Here is a 24222-nt window from a genome sequence, read left to right as displayed (position 1 = left end):
ATTTTTATTTAATAGGCCATTTTCGGGACTTCATACGTGATAATTCTTCTCCGGTATAAGATTCCATGTGTTCAATCCATCTGCGTGCTAAATTTCATTTAAATCCATTTAAAACATTATCTGCATCCGCTTTTCGAATGTCCAAACGTCTTAACGAACTTTTGCATATGATTATAATATTAGTAAAATAAGATTCGTAACGGCTCTATTCTTGGCGCTTGGTCCTCACACCAAATGTACGCCCATAACATTCGTAACGGCTCTATTCTTGGCGCTTGGTCCTCACATCAAATGTACGCCCATAACATTCGTAACGGCTCTATTCTTGGCGCTTGGTCCTCACATCAAATGTACGCCCATAACATTCGTAACGGCTCTATTCTTGGCGCTTGGTCCTCACATCAAATGTACGCCCATAACATTCGTAACGGCTCTATTCTTGGCGCTTGGTCCTCACATCAAATGTACGCCCATAACATTCGTAACGGCTCTATTCTTGGCGCTTGGTCCTCACATCAAATGTACGCCCATAACATTCGTAACGGCTCTATTCTTGGCGCTTGGTCCTCACATCAAATGTACGCCCATAACATTCGTAACGGCTCTATTCTTGGCGCTTGGTCCTCACATCAAATGTACGCCCATAACATTCGTAACGGCTCTATTCTTGGCGCTTGGTCCTCACATCAAATGTACGCCCATAACATTCGTAACGGCTCTATTCTTGGCGCTTGGTCCTCACACCAAATGTACGCCCATAACATTCGTAACGGCTCTATTCTTGGCGCTTGATCCTCACACCAAATGTACGCCCATGCATCGGAAGACATTATGCCGCGACCCTAGGCACATAGCGCAATGCCAAGTACACATTGAAGCCTATAAGAGATCGCGAACATTTCCTCTCCCTCCGCCTATCCTGAAATTTTCCTCTTCTTCCCTTTCGCCCCCCCCTCCCTTTTCTCCTCTTCCTCTTTCCTCCAGGGCACTGCGCGCTTCAAACCGGGGGGAAGGAGTGTACCATTCGCCATGTCCCCCTGGTGTTGACTGCGGGGCCTGTATTAACGGCCCTAATCTGCATCATCTCAAGTATTAAAGGTGAGGGCTATTAAGTGAGTATCCACTTTTACTGCTAGCATTTAGCATGCGATTTTTAAAATTTCACACAAACAATTTCGCGCGCGACATTACAAAAGCGAAGCAGTTGCACTAACACTCGCCTTTTCATACTTATTTCGTCTGTATACATATTATTTTCGTCCTACCATTTTGTTTTAAGCGATGTGCGGGCCGTTAACCCAAAGCTCAATATTAAAACGGTATTCCGATGTCGCGTAGTTTCACCTTTACGGATCTTTTTAAAATCCGCCATGGTCGTGACGCGCATATTTATATAATGACTTCTGTCAGTAAATTGGCAATTTTGACATTAGTATTTGAAGCAAAGAAAGCAGTATCTTGAGAGATAGAATCCAAGGGCCGTATTTATGAACCAAACTCATCTTTGAGTTAAATCTCAAGTAGACGTTTAATATATGGGACTATTTAATATCCAAAGCTTAAGTTGTCGTTTAATACCTTGTACTCAGCTGAGTCGGCGCGGTTAAATATATAAAAATCTGCTGTCGAAATTCATCACATTTGGGATATGATTCAAGTTGAAGTTAATATGGGTTTATTAACGAGAGACTATTTTAAGATGCTGACCTTAATTTGACAGCAACTCAGCTGATATCACATCGAAACTAAGTTGCATATAATATTGGCCTAATATCATTCATCTGAAGTTTGCCACCGCCCCGATATTTGTTTTCAGTTACACCGTTAAGGTGAAATATATGACTTCTTTTATTACTTTCATGCCAAAAGAAGTTCAATAAGAACATACTTGTATGATAAAATATGTCTCCGCGCGTATTTTCGACTTTCCAACACGGTGTTACACAACACCTGACGTTGGAAATCAATATGATTTCACAATTATGACGTAGAATGAGGTTTGCACTCTACGTCATAATCTATATCTATCTAAATTTATCTATACATAATGAATTCTTATGTTTACCCGAATGTTAGACATTGAAATTAAACTAATTTTCGGATTCTATCGCGGTTTTTAGTAAAAAAAAAATTCCGAGGTGTCCGCCCCTTGACCATGAAGGCCGCAAAGTCTTCGAAACGTCGGGAGAACAATAAAATACTAAAAACCGCGATAGAATCCGAAAATTAGTTTAATTTCAATTATCTATACATATTATAAACCAATGTCCCCTTTTCTGTCTGTGTATATGTTATTGAGTTTCTCAAAATCTACTGAACGGATTTGGATGAAATTTGGTATACAAATAGGTATTTTATCCTGTGTATTTTGAGTACATTTAAAAAAGATTTTTCACTCGAGCAACATGTTTAAAGAAATGATCCCTACTCGTAGCGAAGGGTAAAAATATTCAAAAAATAACGCGAGAAAAAAATTGCCTTAGCAAACATATAGCGGCCAATTTAACAGAAACAAAATAAAACAAACATAAATAAACCTTAAAAGGAAGCCGGTAGGAATCGGGTTGTATGCTTCGCCAATGATCCCTACAAATAGTATCGCATAGTGAAGTGTTTAATATCTATACTCGTGAGTGAAATAAAAACAAAAACTTTAATGTCTATGCATTTGGTTATTTTTACACGTCATAAAAACGAACGTCTCGGGTTCAATGCGGTCGGATCACACGTGTTTGTATAGTGGCTAGTTTGTTCACGCGGCTTTTTCCGTAATATTTCCATTTTTATTGATCGCTCTGTTGTATGATACTTACTTAGAACGGATGGGTCAACTTTCTCTTGGTTCTAAGTGAAATGCAATATTGTTCATACGATACATGTTTAAGAAACATTAATTGTAATAAATAGTTCAGAATTCACAGTTTTATAATATTGCCTTTCCTTTGATGTCCAAAAGTTTCAAAACTTGAATGCAGTTGTTCTTTTTCTTCTGCTTGTCGATTATCCCGGCCTAGGTGCCAGGGTCCGCCCTCCTTCTGCGATCCTTCTAATTCCCCCGGTCTTTTGCTTCCTGCTCATTGAGACCATTGACTCTCATATCTTCCCGGAGAACGTCAAGCCAACGCTTCCTGGGTCGTTCGCGGGAACGTACATCCGGTACGTTACGGCAGTTCTATCGTAAATTATTTAGCAAACCCATTCTAACCTGTTCCTCGACATATCTTATTTTCTCGTGTATGTTCACTGTAGTCTTTAGATTATTTGAAGTAGTCATAGCTAAGGAATAAAGCTTCCATATGAATGAGTAATTCGTCCTAGCCAATTGTCAACTCAAGGGAGATCGGCCAGGTACGCAAAAGAAATTATAGTGCACAAGTGTGTGCGCAATACACAGGTGCAACCCGACATGACCGGAGAGATATCAGGCGTAGGATCAACGGCTTTATGTGGTTTCCGAGGCACGGGTTTTCACACCGTCAATTTCTTGACTTCGAGCTGCGACTGAGTAACTTTTGAAATAAAAAGTTACAATTATTTTTTGACCCGACCCGATTCAAACCCACGAGTCAGCGCGGTAGTCGTACTCGTACCGCGTATGCAGAATTACGCCATTGACGCAGTCAAGCTGCCATATATACGGTCGGTAACCATCCGGGTACAAAACTTATCCCTATCTTATAGTATAGGAATCGAATCTCAGACCTCCAATCCACAGTGGCACAGTCCATGTCACTAGGCCAGAACAAATTGATTATCAACTCAACACTGGAATAATTACAATCTCAAACACACGTCGTACACTTGATTAAATATTGAACTTTCTCACGTACGAAACAATGTGAATTATCGCTTGGGCTTATCGCGGGCCGCTAACGTGATTCAAATGTGTGATAAGGTAACTTATACAAGCTAAAAGTGATTTGATTTATGACCTAAATATAGAAGTATGTGTATTATTGGAATTTGCTGCCTTTTGCGACACCTAGATAAATTGTTGTTTGCTATTTTGAGTGATATTTTACTAATGTTATAAATGCGAAAATTTATGAAAATTTTTAGATGTTTATTACAAGTAAACGCAGCAACAGCGGAAGGGATTTTGATGAAATTTGGCACATTAATAAACCATTTACTGGATTGATATATTTGCTCACAGGGGAAACAATGGAGATTTTTAATCAGATGTTTAAATAGATGTCGCTAGCATCGTACAGGTGACGATATGAATCCCTACAGTCATTAAGGGACTTCTGTAGCGGGTAAAGCTTCTTACGCGGGCGAAGCCGAGAACAACGCCTACTTTACCATAAGAGGAAAGGAGGCAAAATATTAATCGTTACTAATATTATAAAGGCATAAGTCTGTGAAGATGTTTGGACGTTTATGATACGTAAATGTAAGAACTGCTAACCAAATGTGGATGATATTTAGCACAAGAATAGGCTGTACTTTACTATATCATACAGGCCGGGAAAGTTCACAGTAGAACTTGTATTCCGAGCATAATTAGAATATAATGATTTCTTATATTTCCGCGAATGTTAGGCATCGTAATAAAACTAGTTGTCGTATTTTATCGCAGTTTTCTATATTTGAATTTTCACCCAAATAAAAAAAAAGGACTCGGAATGTATTCAAAGTCTATCAACTTGCACTAGGTCTGACCTAGTAGGTCAGCGTGGTAAGGCTAAACCTTCTTAGCAGAAGAGTGAGCCATTTCTAACAGTGGGATAGTATGCACGGCTGATATTAGCTCTCTGAGGTAAAACAGGATATACGGGAATGAATCATTGCGTGTTTTTCACCGGCTGTTGCTAATCGTTATATTTCCGGTACAATTAGTGCAGCGCTATTAGCTAGCTCTATTTGTAATTTATACCTAAATTATAGGGATATGTGGCGACAGCTTAGTTGGGAGCGGAACGGAATGCAGAAACGAATCTCTTCAGGTTCAAAGTACAAGGGGTTGGATTTGACTTTTCTAGATATAGTATGTATAATTCTTTGTGAATTATCGCTTGCTTTAACGATGAAAAAAAAAACATTGTGAGGAAACCAGCATACCTGAAAAGTTCTCCAAAATGATTTCGAAGGTGTGTGAAGTCCACCAATCCGCATTAGACAAGGCCTAGTCCCTCTCAGTAGGAGAGGAGGACCGTGCCCAACAGTGGGATAGTATATAATTCGGTCTGATATACTGATATTATTATTATAAGAATCTGTAAACGTATTTTTGTAGAACGCTCGATAAACAAATAAGTGGTTCTTGTGATATATATTTTTTTATTACTAGTATAATGAGATGATTATTTCGCTCTTGATGTTAAGCTATATAATTCCTTATAAACAGTAATCATATAATAGAAATTTTCATAACGAAGTACTATATTGCAACGCACACACTGCGCTCGTCACCTTGAGACCTAGGTGTTAACTGTTAAGTTTCATAATGTCTAGTAAATAATATATAGGTAAGTGTTAAAAGAGGTGGTACTAACTTTTGGTGTCAGAAGTAGACGCATAAGTTTCTACACAAACGAAGTTTCACAGATTAAGAATTAGTATCAATTTCCTTTCCATGTGGGACGTTTGCATACAGGACACCTTTTGCTTAGCAAATAGTATCTTTATATTTACAGTTTTTAACTCTTTTTACTTATTCTGTCCAGCCGGTTCACCGTTACTGAGGATCTTGACTCTTAATTATTTTGTTGATGGTGTCTTTCTATTTACTTATTACTGTATAAGAAAGTTATAATTTTATATTGAATGTAGCTTTAAACTCTACCGTGTGGTAGAGTTCTCTGGGATAAAAAAACTGCTATATATTTGCCCGGAATAAAAAGTTGTCTCCTTCCCAGGGTCTGAAACTATCTATACCAAATTTAATCGAAAAATGTTCGATAGTTATTTTACTTTATCGCCTTTAGACTTAGGGGAGGGGGGGGGCTTTTATAATATTCGAGGATAATATTTTATCTGTAGGTAATTAGTAAATCTTGCGTACATAAAACTCAACTCGTAGCACAAATTGTTTTAAAGTTGCCCGCCATTTTCCCCGAGGCGCTTCCACTTTTCCGCGCTTCGTGACCATACGAATACGTTGGAAATTCCACTCTGTTAATTTTCCTCTACCGGCCAACGATAGCGAGCTTCAATTAAAAGTGCCGAAAAAAAATTACTTTATTTAAAAGGAATCTGAAATGCAGACCGCTCGAGAGCGTATTCAAGTTTGGGGTGGAGTGTTTCATTTTTTAATTTTAATTTTTACATCTGGCTTTATGAATTTTTCTTTTTTTTTTTATTAAGCGCATAAGGAAACGAGCATGCAGCCCGTGCGGAAATAAGAGTTGTAATTTTATACTGTATTTGCATTTTCCACCTGTTTTGTTGCATGCTATTGATTTTGGATGGGTATTGAGAATTCTGTGATTATGATTTATCGTTTAGTTCCTTATGTAATTGTTAGGATTTACAATATACATATCGACACCTGGAAACCAATCATATCTAATGTGAGAGAAGAGAAGTTTTGATTTTAATTAGGATATTCATAAAAATTAAACTTTTTACTTTATTTATTTTATTCTAATGATATTATAATTGTCTTGGAGCTATGTATGTAAGCTAGGTCAAACGATGCAGAAAAATCGGGCGAATACAAATATTTATATGACTAATTTTCGGTATATTTTTCGCTTGTGAGACTTTCCCGCCCTCACACCCACCACTACAACTCCTGTAAGCCAGGATCAGCAGTGGCTGATAGCTGATGGCTAGCATATTTTTCGCTTGTAATATATAATTGCCTTTCAAGCAACCATATCATAAGTTCACGTGTTTATCTACCAAAAAGTAGGTAGGTGTGAAAGAATCGCGTCCGTGACACACCGAGATAATTTCACACATCGTTATATAATTAGGTGGTTAATGTAACCGACTTAAAAAAAAGGTGGAGGTTCAATTCGACTGTACATATTATTTTTTATGTTTGTTACCTCAGAACTTTGACTGGGTAAACCGATTTCCATGCTTCTTTTTTTATTTGAAAGCTGGTGGTTCCCGTGTAGTCCCCTATAAATTTTATTGGTGTTGGACCCTTGACTTGGAAGAATAATCAAAAAACTTTTAAATGTACTCAACTATGATGTCAACGTATACTAATTTTTTAGCAACAAATTATACTGCCTCCAAGAACCAAAAAATAATTTAACATTATCCATATTATTCTGGTTACCAATTTTGGAGTCGATGACTAATTAAAATTGCTAGTTAAGCTAGATATAATAAATACATAAACAAATTTACGAAAACAATGTTTAATTTTTTTATCTTCTTGAAATGATAATCTAATCTCAAGTGCTATAAGCTATCTTTATCCCGGAAATACTTTTCACACGGGCGCAGGCGCAGGCAAAAGTTACTTGTTGTTATACTTGTGTAACATTAATTTTGTTGTTAACATTTATTCTACTTACATCACATAATATGGCTTCAATAAAATATTATTCTATTGATACAGTATTTGTAATTTTGTTATCAAATGTCAATATTAGTTCATATATCACTGCGCTTTTCTAAGAATATAATCAACATTGCCACCACAGATAAATAACATAATGGTGTACATACAATGTAGAGCACACAACAATGTCTCATCATAAACATTGAGTAACAAGCCGGCATAATTGTTTCAACCGGCCAGGGGTAATCATTTCTTGTCAGTAACTTGGACCCTGCTCCGATTATCTTCAGGCGAAGTCGCTTCAGCCAGGCCCCTTTATTTTCGTTCCCAAGAATATCCCAATAAATTTATCTTACCAAACACGCTTTAACAAGACATCCCTATTTATGATAAAATAAAAAATATAAATGAGATTTTTTTAATGACGAACGATACGACCGCCCATAGCCAGCAACATTTTGAATGTTAAATATAAAAATAAACGGGGATTTGACATCTGGTGGCATCGTATCTAAAGAGGTATCGCGAGCCCCCTTTGAGTGCGAGGCTGTGGGCAAGGGCCCATTCACCCACGCCTAGCTACGTCTCTGTGCAGTGGATCACTTTGCCGCGCACGTATAAAAAAGACTTATCTAGCTGACTGTACAGTACCGCAAACAAAGGTATTAAATCTCAAGACAATTGTCCCCGTAATCCCAAACCGCTGTACCAAAACCATACGTCTAGTACCATCTCAAATAGGAAGCCAAGCTTTATTCAAAGTACCCAAGCTAACGACCTAACTTTAGATAAATCCGAAGGCGAGATTAAAACTCCGCTACCGTTCCGCCGGCGAGTTATCACAACATCTGTTCCACAGGGGCGCATTTAAGTTACAAGGTTGGGACTTAAAATAATTGTTGACTGTAATTGTGTTTGTCACATTACAATAGCTGGCAAACAACTTGAGCACATTACTGCTGTTGCCCGCTATATACATTTCCTCGAATCGGTATTATAAATGATGGCAAAAGATGCGATGAATCTATCCAAATATTAAAAAAAAACACACATCACGCATTTATGTCCGAAGGGGTATGCAGAGTCCCAACTAGGGCACCCAATTTTCGCCAAACGTGTTCCGACCCATGATGTGATAGATGGCGAACTTATCGCCGCATTGGACACAAATTCCAGACTCTGGGCTGATACTGAGCAGAAAAGCCCAAATATCACTTTGCCCCACCCGGGATTCGAACCCAGGACCACAGAGCGCTGCCGAGGCAGTCAAAAATATTATATGTAAGATAAAATCTATTACCGATAATATTAACACAATTTAATGTATAAATATCTTTCTTTTCGTTGCATGATAATGTGAATTGTAATCTAAAGGTAAAGGAGCATTGGAGTCCAAATATGTCTAGTGAGCGGATATCCAGTGACACAGGAAAGCTTCTCGTCGAAAAAACCATTGCGACAGATATTCACCATGTATCCGAAAATCGGAGATATATTATAAATAATTCTTACATATTTATACGCCCAAGTCGTTTTAGCAACTTTTATCGCGCCCTTTATCTTCTATGCCAGTCGATACAGATTTACCGACAAATTTACGGGTAACGGGTACCCTAATCTTGGAGGGCAAGTGCCCCCTCTCCCGCCGCCTTCCTCCGCCCCTGCCGTTAACGCTGTTTACTGCGTAAGCTTTTAGCTTTCATTATCTGTTGGTAATGGGTTTTAACTTTATGTATTTATCGGAAATGTGGTTGTTTTGTTTACGCGGAATCGTTGCTATTTACGAATTTACACACAATTGTAAGTTTTGTGTAAATTTTCGTTCTGAATCCATGAACTCCATGAAATGCGTGTACTGACAGAAACTTGCTTCTTTATTCTTGAAGGGATATAATATATAAGCGTGACAAATGCACAAACGAATTAATTGTATCGATTTGAAAACATATTATATTATTTGAAATACCTCTATGGCTACATAATCAAATAACCTGACGATATATACTTAGTCCGAGTACGTTACTTCATATGTGCACACTAGCTTTTGCCCGCGGCTCCGCCCGCGTGATAAAGTTTTCCATTATAAAAGTCACGCTATATATTTTCTCGGAATAGAAAATAGCTTATGTTCTTCCCAATGTCTCAAACTATCTCCATACCAAATTTTATTGAAATCTTTCGGGTAGTTTTTGAGTTTCACGCGTTCAGACAGGCAGACAAATGTGGCGGAGGACATTGTTTTATAATATAGTTTTTGAGAACTTTCTAAGAGGAACAAGTCCATCATACATATTTATTACATAACTTAAACCGTTTACTCAGCTCAAACAACAGAAGCTATAGCGTGATGATATATAGCCTATAGCCTTCCTCGATAAGTGGGCTATCCAACACTAAAATAATTTTTCAGTTGGAACCGGTAGTACCTGAGATTAGCGCTTTCAAACAAACAAACAAACTCTTCAGCTTTGTACAGTAGTATAGATATACAAGTCTGCACAAAACAATGCAAGCCGTCGTTACGTTTCATTACTAAAATAAAAACTGTTCCACTTTCCAAAATTAATTTTACGATCTTTAAATGCATTTTCGCGCCATTACACCGCATTCGCGGCATTTGTGAACATTAAACACATAACAGAGGTCAATATAAACTGTTACAACGATACAGATCTGTTATTTAAAGATAATGTTATTTCCGTTATTTTGATTGTTTGTGCATTTTTCGGTGAACTGTTTGGTTGCTAAGGAGTTTTTGGTAATGAAAACTGGGGCCTTATTATACGCCACATGTCGACGCTTGAAGGCAATCATATCTAAGCGACAATTAGTAAATTTTTGAGTAGAGTGCTTTAAACGTTTAATTTTAATATGAAAATTCATAACAATTCAACTTTTTATTTTATAAAGATACTAGCGACCCGCCCCGGCTTCGCACGGGTGCAATATTTCTCCACTATTTAATGGATGTTATTATACATATAAACCTTCCTTTTGAATCACTCTATCTACTAAAAAAAACCGCATCAAAATCCGTTGCGTAGTTTTGAAGATTTAAGCATACAAAGGTAGGGACAGAGAAAGCGACTTTGTTTTATACTATGTAGTGATAGTCTAATGTTATTGAAATTGTCCTAGACCTACAAAACCTAGATCAAATGACGCAGAAAAATATGGCGATTCAAAATATTTATATAATTCATTTTAGGTATGTTAGTCGCTTAGATTGATTGCCTTTTAAGCGTCGATGTTATTTTGACAGTGCGTTACAAGCAATTAACACACCGCGTCGCGTATAGGTCATAGAAAAAGGCATATAGAGTATGATTTCACGCTATATTCCCGAAGATTATAGAGAATTAGACCCTATTAACACTGTTATGGAGAATAAGATCCGCGCCACCTTTGTGCTGCGCCAGCTCTGAGAATAGTTAGAGAAGACAGAAGAGAGAAAGTTGTAAACAAACTCCTTTAGGCCACAATTTGCAATAGTTCACGTTATGCAGTAATTTTACCTCTAATTTTGTTGTTAATATTTACCTGGACGTAAACGTGGAAAATGCAAAGGTAAAAATATTGTTAAGAGCACTACTGGGTCACGAGAGGTAGAGAAGTAGTCTAAATATATTTTTAAAATTTTCAAAAATCACGTAGAAATGAAGAATGAACAGAACTGTGACTGCATAATTGCATCCGCCTACCAAAATTAAGAGACTATTCCTACATCCAAAACCGGCAACACATCAACGATTCCTCTGGTATTGTGGATGCTTATGGGTGATGGTCACCATCAAGCCACCATCTATATATAGGAACATTTTTCAAAGATACCTGTGTATAAAAATAGCAGTAGGGACTAGGGATCTCGAACAGGTAGAAAAACGTGGAGGGGAGAGCGGAGCGACAGCTGCTATGTACAATGGAATTTCTCGGCCAGTTTAATTATAAATGAAACGTACTCTATTGTGTACATTTAAAAAAATAAGGTAATTAATTACGACTAATGAAAAGAAAAAAAAAATATTAGTACAGAATCTGTTTATTTAAATATATATAAAAATGAATCCCTATTTCCCTTGGTCAAGCCATCACGCGTGAACGGCTGGACCGATTTCACAATTTTTTTTGTTGTGTTTGTTATTGTCAGAAGGTCAGCGATTGACAGAATTCGCGCTGCAAATTCATAGTTAAGACGGGACAACGTCTGTCGGGTCAACTAGTCTACAATAAAAAATGTGGATCTTTACAACAAAAGACCGTTAAATTCTAATTCCGTCACGACAAGAAAGGATAATGAAAAACAAAAGAGTCCGGACTGCAAACAGCTGTTTGACCTCACCGGACCCAGTGCAAACTCAACCTTCGTGAAACACTTGGTACAATAGCCATTGTAATTAGCTCAAGGCTACTCGTCAGGATGTGGTTATCTTCAGACGTTTTCTTAGACGTTGTGCAGATTTTTATGGAAATTAAAACGTAATGTAACCAGTTAGGGGTGTTTTTGCAATTGTCACAGAAAACTTGATCTAACAAATAAATTAGAAGTTGATTGAAGAATGTTTTTTCAATCATCAGATAAATATATTTAGGATAAAGTATAATACAAACAGAAACGGTGAAGGAAAACATCGTGAGGAAACCTGCACATCTGAGAAGTTCTCTATAGGAATTTCGAAGGTGTGTGAAGTCTACCAATCCGGACTAGGCCAGCGTGGTGGACTAAGGCCTAATCCCTCTCAGTAGTAGAGGAGGCCCATGCTCAGCAGTGGGCAAGTATACAGGGCTGATATTATTGTAAGACAAACAAATATATATAATGATACTGAGTAGAAAAACCCAATAACACACTGCCCGACCCGGGAACTGAACTCGAAACCTAGGCACTGCAATCGTACCGTAATACAACTAGTCAGTCAGCTAGTATTATCACATTTGTCTTATTATCGCTACACCCAACCTTCTTTCCGTATATTAGGTTATCGCAATTTCAACTCTTATTTTAAAGCATAAGCGTGGTTTTGTAATAACTAAGCTCATTTAATCTATCATTTCACATCAGAGAAAGCCCAATTTCAACGACCAAAAATACACTTTTATTAGTACAGCGGCTATACCTCAATAGTGAACCGAAGTCGTTAAGATTGAAAAAAACAATAATTGTCTATGCCAATCGTCGTTTGTTTATGGCGTTCTTTGTGGTAGAACAGTGGGCTTTGTCCTTATTTATGTCTGTTACGAAATACTGACGTCTGAAGTCACGACTTGTATGGTTTATGGCTGATTTTTATGCTTATCTTGTTTTATTGTATGGGGCTACTGATGGAACATTTATGGTTTGGGAAATGATAGTACAAAACATAAATATATCTATACTATTATGTAATCATGAAGATTTTTTTAACGCTAGCGCGTTCTTAGGTACTTCTGGTTCGGATTCGAATTATAAACACAAACTTAATAACTTTGGGTTCATAATTCGTACAAAGCCTTGATGGTCGCAAACTGCCACAACAACATAACACAACAGTCTCCTATGTGTAATTGCAACAAAATTTGACTGTCCTCTAATTAATTCCTTAAGGTTAAGGTCCATTATATTTTGTTTTAATCTGAACTAAACAGTATTGGCAGTAAAATTTCTGTTCGCAGTTGAAAGAAAATGTTAATTAATAATCTTGGATATTTCGGCCTTTAAAATTTAATATGACGAAATTTTAAAGGCAGAAATATCCATGATTATTAATTATTTTTACGTTTTTCTTTCAACTGCGAGAACTAATCACTAACTAGACGTGAATTTAAATTCTTTACTTGCCAATACTTGTTTAGTTACCCAGATTAAAGCCGAAACAAAATGTATGAAAATGGACCTTGAGCTACCACCTTAAGTAGATTGCATTACATATACTAACATAAATCATGCTTATATGCTAGTATTACACTATGGAATATTATGTACTGAAATAAATGGATTATTACTATTATTAAAATAATATTTTGTATTGATGAATGCCGAGGCACGACGCCGCGCCGTTTCGTAACATCGCGTCGGATGTCGCTTGCATTGCTTGTTTATGTTAAAATGATACCAATCGTGATTGTAACTAGTTAGTGGAAATGCATTTACAAAGTCAGCGTAATTCGATTATAGGACGTATTTATTCAAAGCGATTTAACACGCTGTTTGCGAATGGTTGCGAATGCTGCGGTCTTGACTGAGGTGGTGTTATAATTTTTATGGCTTATCTTAAACATACTGTTTATTTCGTGTTATAACGTGCATCGGTTGCCTCGGTGGCGTAGTTGTAATTGTACACTTTACAAGGAAGACTACCGCGCTGATGTCCTGGGTGCGAATCCCGGGTCGGGCTAAAATAATTATGACTGGGTTTTTCCATCGTAAAAATTACTCAGGCGCAGCTCGGAGTCAGGAAGCTGGCGGTGTAATACCCCCGTGCCTCGGAAAGTACGTAAAGCCGTTAGTCCTGCGCCTGATCTCTCTCCGGTCATGTCGGATTGTCATCTCACCTATGAGAGTGAAGGAACGGAGAGTGCACCTGTGTACTGCGCACATACTCGTGCACTATAATATATCCTGCGTACCTGGCTGATCTCCATTCAGATTGGCCACCGTGGTCGAAATTCGGCTAGGACGGATTCATTCATTCATGTTATAGAATTATAGGTTGTAATATCTGGACTGTATTGGATATTATCCCATAGGTGGAAACAGAGTTTCCGTACTACGGAGAAGGTGTATATTAATTTGCAATGCGTTACAAAATAAACGGAAATACATTACTCTGGTAATAGTCACATCTGAGTATCAACCGGGAAAAAATAGCCTACCTATAAAGGCGAATGGTGAAATTTCCTAAAGAGAACCCGACACAACATATAGGTACTAATATGCATAAATGCGATCTGAAAATCGATCTGATAATTAAATTTTACATAAAGAGAAGCAGGAATCACGTTATATGGACCCTTCGCCAGTTCTACCTATCACATAGCCTGGATTAAAGTTTCCAGTTGTGACATAATGCTTGTAGTAAAACTCACCAATAAATCTAGACTTAATTTCCTCAGTAATTGGATTATACGCACTCTTAATTAAATAATTACCTATTTCAGAATTTAAATTTGTGGCATTCGTCGAAAAACTAATTTTTGTGGGCTCCTTCTTTTTGGAGTGGCTATAAAATTGAGTTTATTAAAGATATGTAAAAATGAAACCTATAGCATGAAAAAATAAGGGAAAATCTAAAAGGTCGCAAACAGAAATTGGTTGTTTGACGATTCCCACAAATTGGCAATTTTGGAAGTTCTACCTATCCCATAACCTGGATTAAAGTTTCCAGTTGTGACATAATGCTTCTAGTAAAACTCACCAATAAATCTAGACATAATTTCCTCAGTAATTGGATTATAAATCTAGCATATTATCGAGTGTCGCAACGAACTAGAAAGCCGGTGCTCTCGGTCGGGTGAAAAATGAAAGTACTTGTGTTCAACCTGTTTTTATCTACCCGCGTTTTATGTAATTACGTGTGTAATTATGCGAAATTAAAAGACAATCGGGTGTGCGTAGTAAACAATGATTAAGGCGGGTGTACGTCGTCAGTCGATTCAATCAGTTTTGACTGCTGCAGCTGTAACTGGTGTAATTTTTTTTGTGTACTAGTTGACCCGACAGACGTTGTCCCGTCTTAACTATGAATTTGCAGCGCGCATTCTGTCAATCGCTGATAGTTGTGTAAAGTTAATAGTGTCTTTTTACATATATATATATATATATATATATATATATATATATATATATATATATATATATATATATATATATATATATATATATATATATATATATATATATATATATATATATATATATATATATATATATATATATATATATATATATAGTGTATATATAGTGTTTTTTTATATTTTCTAATTTTCCGTGCAATTTTTTGAAGTTTTTCTTTCATAAGAACCTTCTCCTGACAATACAAACACAACAAAAAAAAAGTTGTGAAATCGGTCCAGCCGTCCACGCGTGATGGCGTGATCAAGGGAAACAGGAATTAATTTTTATATATATAGATAATTATACAATACAAACTTATGCCCGCGCTTTCTGGGATAAATATTTTCAAGGAATATTAATAGCATTTAGCATTCAGAGGTAATGCAGCTCCTATTAGTCCTCCTAGCTCCAAGAATTTTCAAAATCGGTTCACTATTTCCAGATATTAGCTCCTACAAACATTTCCTATTTGTAATAATAGTATACATTTAGAACTGAAAAAAATATTTTGCTATACGATTTTTTTTATATCATCATACAATATAATCATACTATTCAATCTATCTCCATTAACTAGTGCATCTCAATTGCATAACCTTCGTAACTATTGGACAAATATGACCTACAGTGTGTAAATATCGTTAGTCTCATAACAAAAGCTGGTAAATGGTGAAAAGGTAACTTGGACGTTATTCCTATGGGATGAAAAACGTGTTTTGTAACTGATCTTTAGTTTATAAGTAACTAACTTTTACTTAGAGCTTCGTTCGCTTGCGTAGAAATGATCATGTTTCCAGTATAATATTATAGGTAAGATCACTTTGAAGAGTAAGGTATAGTATATAATTACGTCATACTTTGCCTTTATAAATGATGTCCTAAGAATAAGGATTATGTAATCATAATATCAGCCTTGTATTATATACTAGCCCACTGCTGGCACAAGCCTCCTCTACTAATGAGAGGGATTAGGCCTTAGTCCACCATGCTGGCCTAGTACGGATTGGTAGACTTCACATACCCTCAAATTTCCTATAGAGAACTTGTCAGGTATACAGATTCCCTTACGATGTTTTCCTTCACTGTTAAAGCAAGCGATAATTCACAAAGAATACACACATAATTTTAGAAAAGTCAGAGGTGTGTATCCTTGGTATTTGAACCTGCGGACTAGACTAATGTCTAGGCAGTCCGTTCCACACCCAACTAGGTTATCGCCGCTTATACAACAATAAGGATTATAACTGAGTAATTCTAAGCTTACTCATTTTTATAATTGCCGTTGCGTCCACAAACTTCCGCAACAATTTATATTTGTGCGCCTTTTTTGTCACTTGGCATAAAAAATGGCGCGTGCCTAGCCTAACAATAATAATTCATGGACACCTCTGGAGTTGTTAGTACCAAGCTAAATAAAGTGTCTGTTTCTTAGATGCGAATTGTAGGGACTTCCTATGACGCATATAACACTCTATGTATGTTTTAATACCTACATGAAATATTGTATTAAAATGAGCCATGTTTCCATCAAATTATGCCGTGGTTTGATGTAGTTAACAGCTGACGATGAAATGGGTCAGAAACCTATCTCGCCTACGCAGGACCCATCAAATTGACAAAGACCTTTACTCAGAGATACCACTACATACATATATTGATAGCAAATGACTGAATCTCGTATTTGTTTATTTAATAACCGAAATTGTTTACGTGGTAATACTTTTTTTTGTCTTTCATTTTAACTTCGAGTTAAGTTATCCTATCTATCGTAGGATAAAATGTGATTACTGTCATTGGTGTGTTTTTTTTTGCCAAAAATTAACAAAGAGCTGAAGAAACCGCTCGTACAGCCGTTAGATTTCCAAAGCCCAAATTCCGTGTACACCCAGCCTTACCTCGCACCGGCGCAAGCGTCCACGCCCTTATCTCAGTAAAAGCTAGGAAGCAGAGAAATGGTTAACTACGATGCGATTATAAGCAATGCTTTCTGAAAGTGTCGCCATTGTCGTTGGTAAATAGCCGTGAGCGAGCGATAATGGCCGCCAATGCAATTAACAACAGTTTCCTGAGAGAATTTAATTTTTATGCACCATGTACCGGTCCTAGACTTATTGTCTGGGGGATATGTTTTCATGAGTTGAGTGAAACTTCACCCGACAGACGTTGTCCCGTCTTAACTATGAATTTGCAGAGTGCATTCTGTCAATCGCTGACAGTTATTTCAAACAATTGACAGTTATATCAAATTAATATTTTCGTTAAGTTTTCTTAAATTTTCTAATTTTCCGCGCATTTTTTTGTTTTTTTTTTCTTTCATAAGAACCTTCTCCTGACAATAACGTACACAACAAAAAAAATAGTGAAATCGGTCCAGCCGTTCACGCGTGATGGCGTGACCAAGGCAAATAGGGATTCATTTTTATATATATAAGATCTTTATTTAAGGAGCTTGGTCGTTATTTCACGATTATGTCGCTCCGTACGTCCACTTTTACCCATGCCTACTAACTTTTGATGATATCAATTATTTTTTTTGAATAAAGCCCTAACCTCTTCCGATACAGGAACAGATTAAAAAGTATTTATACTGTCCACATAGATGTAAAAAATATTTTGTATTTATAAGTGGCAAAGGGTCCATATGACTACCGCTACTACCTGCCGGCTTCCTTTTCAGAATTTGTGTCAATTCTGATTGTCATTAAAACGTTCATGCGTGTGCCTATATGTTTTGTTGTGTTCATGCGTGTACCTATAAGTTTTGTCGGGTTCCCTTTTGGAAAATTTCACCCTTTACTGGTATTTATGGTAGAATATGGCAGCGTGTAAGTAAATATAAAGTTTTGTTAAGTTTTTCTAATACGATCTGTCCGCAACCAAGTCTTCCATAAGGTAGCCATCAGGCAGGCACCTTTCGTCGCCCAAGCGGGGAAAAATATATTCTGCTTATTTTCGTAGAATGCTAATTCTGCAACATAAGTGAAAAAATATTCCACGATAGCCTTTTTACAGGGTTATTACTATTATGAGAGAAGTAAAAAAAATATTAGTGAAACTATTTCTAAGAACACGCTTTTATTTAAATGCTCTAAAGAGAAAAAAGAGAAGATTTTATCCGAATATACATACATAAAAAACATTGCAAATTAATTAAACCTTGTAAAATTGTTGTGAGCGACGAAGTTGGTTTCCGATACTTTAACCCGGTTGTTAATTGTTAGGACTATCTACAAGGTAGTCCATGATTCTTGCTACGTAATAACGGGTTGTGGTCCATTTTCCACCACCAATATAGAGCACTGTCATCAAAATATTTAAAATATAATAACCTCATTGCCTCGAGGCCAGGTCAATGCGGGCCCATTGTGGGCATAATTTATTCACGGAAGTCTCCCATTATGGGCGCTGGCCAAATTAGCGAACGTAAACTCATACGCGCGCAGAATTTGGATCGCGACTCGATCGGTTCAATCACCTGTGCTCTATTGTGTTACGTTGTGATTAAACGTGCGCGTGAACGTTTGCTTAGATAACGTCAAGAGCGTCGCCAGCCCACGACCTGGGGGGGGGGGGGGTCAACTTGATATGGGGAATGCGAAAAGTATGTATTATAGGTAAAGTCGAGATCACATGTCACTCCCCCTTTCCCGCTTTAAGATAAAGCAGAGCGTTATTAATCGTTCGAAATATTAGGAATGGATATGAAATTAAAATGTGTACTTGGAGTATATTATGCACGGAGTCAACAATTTTAAAGACAAATTTACTATGAATAAACACGATATCAAAATTATAAAAAAATTAAACAACCAAAGTTAAAACAAAATACTGTAGAAATGTGTTTATTTTTTTTCTGTCCATGTTTTATACATTAGGAGTAGATAGCTTTCTATATACCTTAACATTATGTGAGCAACACGCTTGCTCGTCGCTCCATGCAAAAAAAATGACAGCCTACAAAATTTGCAACGCATGATTAGAGTTTCGAGACTACGTGCGAATAATCATTATGTAATCTTAAAAAAAACTAGTTCGAAATCAAATACAATTTCATTCTCTCTATTCGCATAGATTATAAATAATACTTTGATAGTTTACTATAACTGCCGTGCTAAGCTCAAAAGCGATGTCTCAAAAAAAAACAAAATCTTGATTTTTGTCGTCAGGGGCCTTATTCTCTATCCCGCACGTTATTTTGACAGTGCGTAACAAGCACGTAACACAACGCATCATGTTTAGGACTATAGAAATTTGGCTTACAGAATACCATTCCACGCACATTTCTCGGAGATAACATGACACGGCCGCGTTACGCGTTTACACTATCATACAGAATAAGGGCCCAGATAGGTTAAAGAAATACACATCCAATGAACTTACCTAAATAACGGTATCTTGTTTAGAACATGTTTAAAAAAAACCTTAAAAGAGTTTCTCTATGTCAGTTTTACATACAAAACTATAAAATTATATTTACAAAACTCCGATTATCTCGAAATAAGGTTTCCCTGACTTACCACGATAGTATAATAATTCTTATAGCCATCAATATATCAACAAGTCTTCTTCCATTGAACAAAGTCAATTGGCACCGTGATGCGGCGTATTTATTCATACTTTCTATAAGTAACAATGATACAACAGTATTTACAAGGATGACTTATGTTATATAATTCAGTCACAGGTGAAAGTAACTCGGTTACTAACGGACTTGCGACTATATCACAAATTTACTTTGCGGAGAAAGGTGTAAAACACAGTTTAGTGTTAACTGCTTACAAACGGTCTTGATATATAATCTCGAGATATATCGTGGAAAAGGACCAATGAGGATAATGTTTTATGTTGAAAAACCAACAAAGAACCCTATCTCAAAGTATTACGTTTGACTTCAGAAAAATATCGTCATATTATTCAGTGTAGGTGGCAGTGACAAAGCGTCCATACAACCCAATTGCTACCGGCTTCCCTTTTAGGTTTATTTATGTTTGTCTTATTTTTTTTTCTGTTAAATTGGAAGCGATATATTAACTAAGGCATTTTTTTTACCTCGGGTTACCTTTAAATATTTCACCCTTCGCCACTGGTAGGTAGGCAATTGCTGTGCATATATTTTTTTTATAAACACATCACAAATGAACCTTCGAGTTGATGAGCGCAGTTGCGTTGGAGTACGATTGCAATGCTGAATTCTCAGTAGTGTAATGTAGGAAATAGAACATTTCTGCCAACCCTGAAAAGAAATTGAAGCCTGATGTTTTAATGTGCCGTCTTTTAGTTACAGACAAACCACACTCATCACCAAAGACGTAAGCTCTGTAGAGCTGCAGCGAGGTGCGCGTGCGCAAATGATGAGCGCGGCCGAGACGCGCGAGCCCTTCACCCGGCGGCCCCGGCGACATGGCGGCGCTCTCCTGCTACCAGCCCTGCAGGCCGCATCTGGCGCAGCCTGCTAGGTATATATACTTATCTGTTATAGCCCCGAATATGTACTTAATAGGCGACTTAATTAAAGAAGATAGGGTAAAACGGCGTATATTGGAGGAGGCCCATGTCCAGCAGTGGACAAAGATATAGGCTGATGATGATGATGATGAGGCCACTTATTTTGTGCCACACCGCATATCCCCAAGCGTAAAAAAAGACCTAAACGGTCTATTGATAAACCCATACTTGTTTGCTATAACTGATGGTAACATCCGTATGCATAAAAAAAACTATGAAGACTTACAGTACACCCGAATGTATATGATCGGCAATTTCAGAGTATTCTTTAGCTTTACTTCAGTTGTCTGACAAACAAACCGACAACGAACTGAAGTAAGGGCGTATTTTAATATTTAGTTAGTACTATAACTATTTAAAATTTAGTTGACAGCGCCTCGTTCTATCCTATGCCTATGCACTGCGAAGGCTGGTGCGGAAAGCACTGAGAAATAGAGTTGTATTATAGCTGTGTTCTGTACTTGACTAACAAATCCTTACATCAATATATTGCGCAAAAAATTCCAGACGCGTTTACACTAACGGCAACAAAACGCAAGTAATGCGAGTTTGAAAAGTACAGTTTAAAGTTAGCTTGTAGTATTTAAACGCGTAAAAATTGCTTGCAGCAATCGAATTCTGCCGATTATAATGAATTGGTACAGTGTATATTTATATCTATCATATAGGTATTTATATGTACGAAAGCGGTCTATAAATCGTTCTGATGATACTCGACATAAAGTGAAGCCGATAGGAATCAAGTTATATGGACCCTTCTCCAGTGACAGTTTAAGCCAAGATTAAGCTAAAATAGAGGACAAGTGACAATATAAATTAAAGAAATATTCCCTACAGTAGCCAACTTCTTTGATATACGTCGCGATGTCCTTCGCCATATTAAAATCCGCCCCTGACCTTAATTCCGTAAGACAGTATATTATTAACTAGCTATTACTTTCGGTTTGGCCTACATAGGAGTCAGTTCCCAAGATAAAAAGTAGCAATATGTGTTTATTCAGGACATAAAGTATATACCATATTGTATACAAATCCATTCACGATAACTTTCTTTGCAATTATTCTTTGCAAATATCTTCATCAATTGTCTCATTAATTATGCATTTGGTACCTATTTGTTTTAATGCACTATAATAGCAACCTTCTCATATGGTGGACATGAATTTCCTAATGCCGAAGAGATTTACTTCCTATCAATATTTGACCAAAGCAGAGTTAAATTAATTAGTTCAGTTAATTAACCTCGCGCAGATATTCCAGGTGTCTAGACGAAGAGGACAACCACACTACGCTGCAACTCCGCCGGCAGCAGTTCATAGAGCGATGCCACGAGTCGCGCGGCGTGCGGCGGGACGCGATCCCTGAAGTGATACCGGTGTCAGTGAAGCGCACCAGGGAGGAGCTGGCCAAACATGCGTCACAAACCGTGCCGCTGACGCGCCGGCTCAACGTCGAGTCGGGCTGGTCGAAGGTCGAGGAGGTGCGGAAGAAGTTTGAGGGTGCGGCCACCTCGGCGTCGTATTCGCGCTCGTTTGAATCTCCTCCCAGGTTAGTTACGATAGGCATTTCCACTAGTGTTATAATAATAATATCAGCCCTGTATTATATACTGTCCCATTGTTGGGCCATAGTCCACCACGCTGGCGGATTGGTAGACTTCACACACCTTTGAAATTCCTATAGAGAACTTGTCAGATGTGCAGGTTTCCTCACGATGTGTTCCTTCACCGTTAAAGCAAGCAATAATTCATAAAGAATACACACATAATGTTAGAAAAGTCAGAGGTGTGTGCCCTTGTGTTTTGAACCTGCGGACATTCGTTTCGGCAGTCTGTTCCACAACCAACTAGGCTATCGCCGCTGTCACTGCTCACTGGTGTGCTATGTATAAATAACTGCTGTTGCAAGCCTAAGTCGATTGACTCTAAGCAAGAAAAAGCACGAAATGTTAGATGGTTGGAGAACTTTTAGGTGGTGGAATTAGTCACAACACAGTGGATAATCCGTAATTTGATCGAATCCAAGATACTGTTTTAGAACAGACGAAAACAACGTTCATTAAAAAGATCAAAATTTTCATCTACACATTTGCTGTGATAAGTTGCTATACACTTAGTTGTTCTTATAACGTGTATTTCATCAATCATAACTTATAATGATTCTCAGTATCAAGCCAACTAAATCAGTAGCAGCAGCCAACAAACCTCAATCTTCTTTCATCATATTCTTCTTTTTGTTAGGCGCAGGCTAGCAGACTCATTATTCGCGAGCTTCAAACTACCCCGCAAGAAGGACGGCATGGCGGCGCCGCGGTCGCTGCTCCCCCAGCCGCAGCAGAAGCGCAAGTCGGCGGTGGAGCTGCTTGCCGAGACCAAGGCGTTCTACGTCAAGTCCGAGACCGTGCTGGACAGGAAGCAGGAACTGCCTTTGAGGGTAAGGTGGTAGTTGTGTTTTGCAGTTTTTTAAAATGGTGCTCTATAGTCTAGCAATATGACTAAGCTATGGACTGTGAAGTCCTAGCTTCTATTTCGAAATTGGCTCATACTTTTTCCTCAATTGAGCAAGTGACTGTAAAGAGGGGATATGTTGACTTACTTGTATGTATGTTGGTTCACAGATGAGTAGTGGACTGGGCCAGGCGATCGCCGCCGGTGGTTGCCATCTCATCAGCTCAGGAGCCCTCAACAATGACGCATGTTGTAATCCCTGTGAGTATTTGATCAATAAAATCGGTGTTGTATTGTGACAAGAGGCTATGGAGAGAGGGAGAGCCAGAAAGAGATGTAATTATATAAGATATCGGTATATACCACAAGAAGTGAGTTATTATCTTGCTTTGTGGGTTACTGGTGATTGTAAATTGATTTACAGGGTTAGATTGTCAACCTTATAAATAAATTGATAATGCCACCAAGGTAGTAGCATCTACTACTACCCTGGTGTGGTATTATCCATACATCAAAGTTAACGATTGAAATATTTTAATATATCATCCAAATCTGTTCTCCGAACCCAAAGTATATTTTTGATTTTCCATTACATCCTTTCCCCAGACGCGACCACCAGGAGTGCGAGCAGCGCGCGGCGGGCGGTGAGCGCGGGCGAGGGCCTGCAGAACACGCTGCGGCGGCTGCTCGACCACTCTGACAGCAGGGAGAACGTCTACTCGCCAGCTTTTGGCACGCGTGAGTGTATGCCAATTGCACCGATTCTGTCTTTGGTCTAGTGGCATCGACGTTTTCAAGCTTGTGGCCAGGTTAAGGAAGCAAAATCTATTTTTTAGTTCAGAGGTGGGAAATAATTTTAAAAAAGTATATACAAGAGTATGTAGAAGTTCAAAAAGGGAGGATCTGTAGCCTGGGTACACCCACGAGAGGCAGAATGTGGACAAGAGATACTGGCTTGGAATCCAAGTGAAAAGTAGTTTTTCCTACGACCAATG

General features: G+C 37.7%; 1 protein-coding gene across 5 annotated transcripts in view; it reads left to right on the top strand.

Annotated features, from left to right (window-relative positions):
- Positions 1-24222, top strand: part of LOC115443020 — a 107048-nt gene that overhangs the window by 69432 nt on the left and 13394 nt on the right. For 3 of the 5 annotated variants that reach the window (XR_005113032.1, XM_030168285.2, XM_037442919.1), the window contains exons 3-7: positions 20554-20731; positions 22032-22328; positions 23021-23213; positions 23398-23488; positions 23834-23965. Coding sequence is in view for 4 of the 5 variants with exons in the window: in XM_030168285.2 (XP_030024145.2) it covers positions 20676-20731; positions 22032-22328; positions 23021-23213; positions 23398-23488; positions 23834-23965 (769 nt within the window). In the remaining variant the exon portion in view is untranslated. The remainder of the gene's footprint in view (positions 1-20553; positions 20732-22031; positions 22329-23020; positions 23214-23397; positions 23489-23833; positions 23966-24222) is intronic. The other 2 variants (XM_030168284.2, XM_030168286.2) reach the window with 2 other exon arrangements.

The sequence above is a fragment of the Manduca sexta genome, chromosome 4 (assembly GCF_014839805.1).
Source record: "Manduca sexta isolate Smith_Timp_Sample1 chromosome 4, JHU_Msex_v1.0, whole genome shotgun sequence".
In the NCBI taxonomy this organism is placed as follows: domain Eukaryota; kingdom Metazoa; phylum Arthropoda; class Insecta; order Lepidoptera; family Sphingidae; genus Manduca; species Manduca sexta.
The sequence above is the reverse complement of the archived record's forward strand: the minus strand, read 5'-3'. Positions and strand labels throughout refer to the sequence as shown.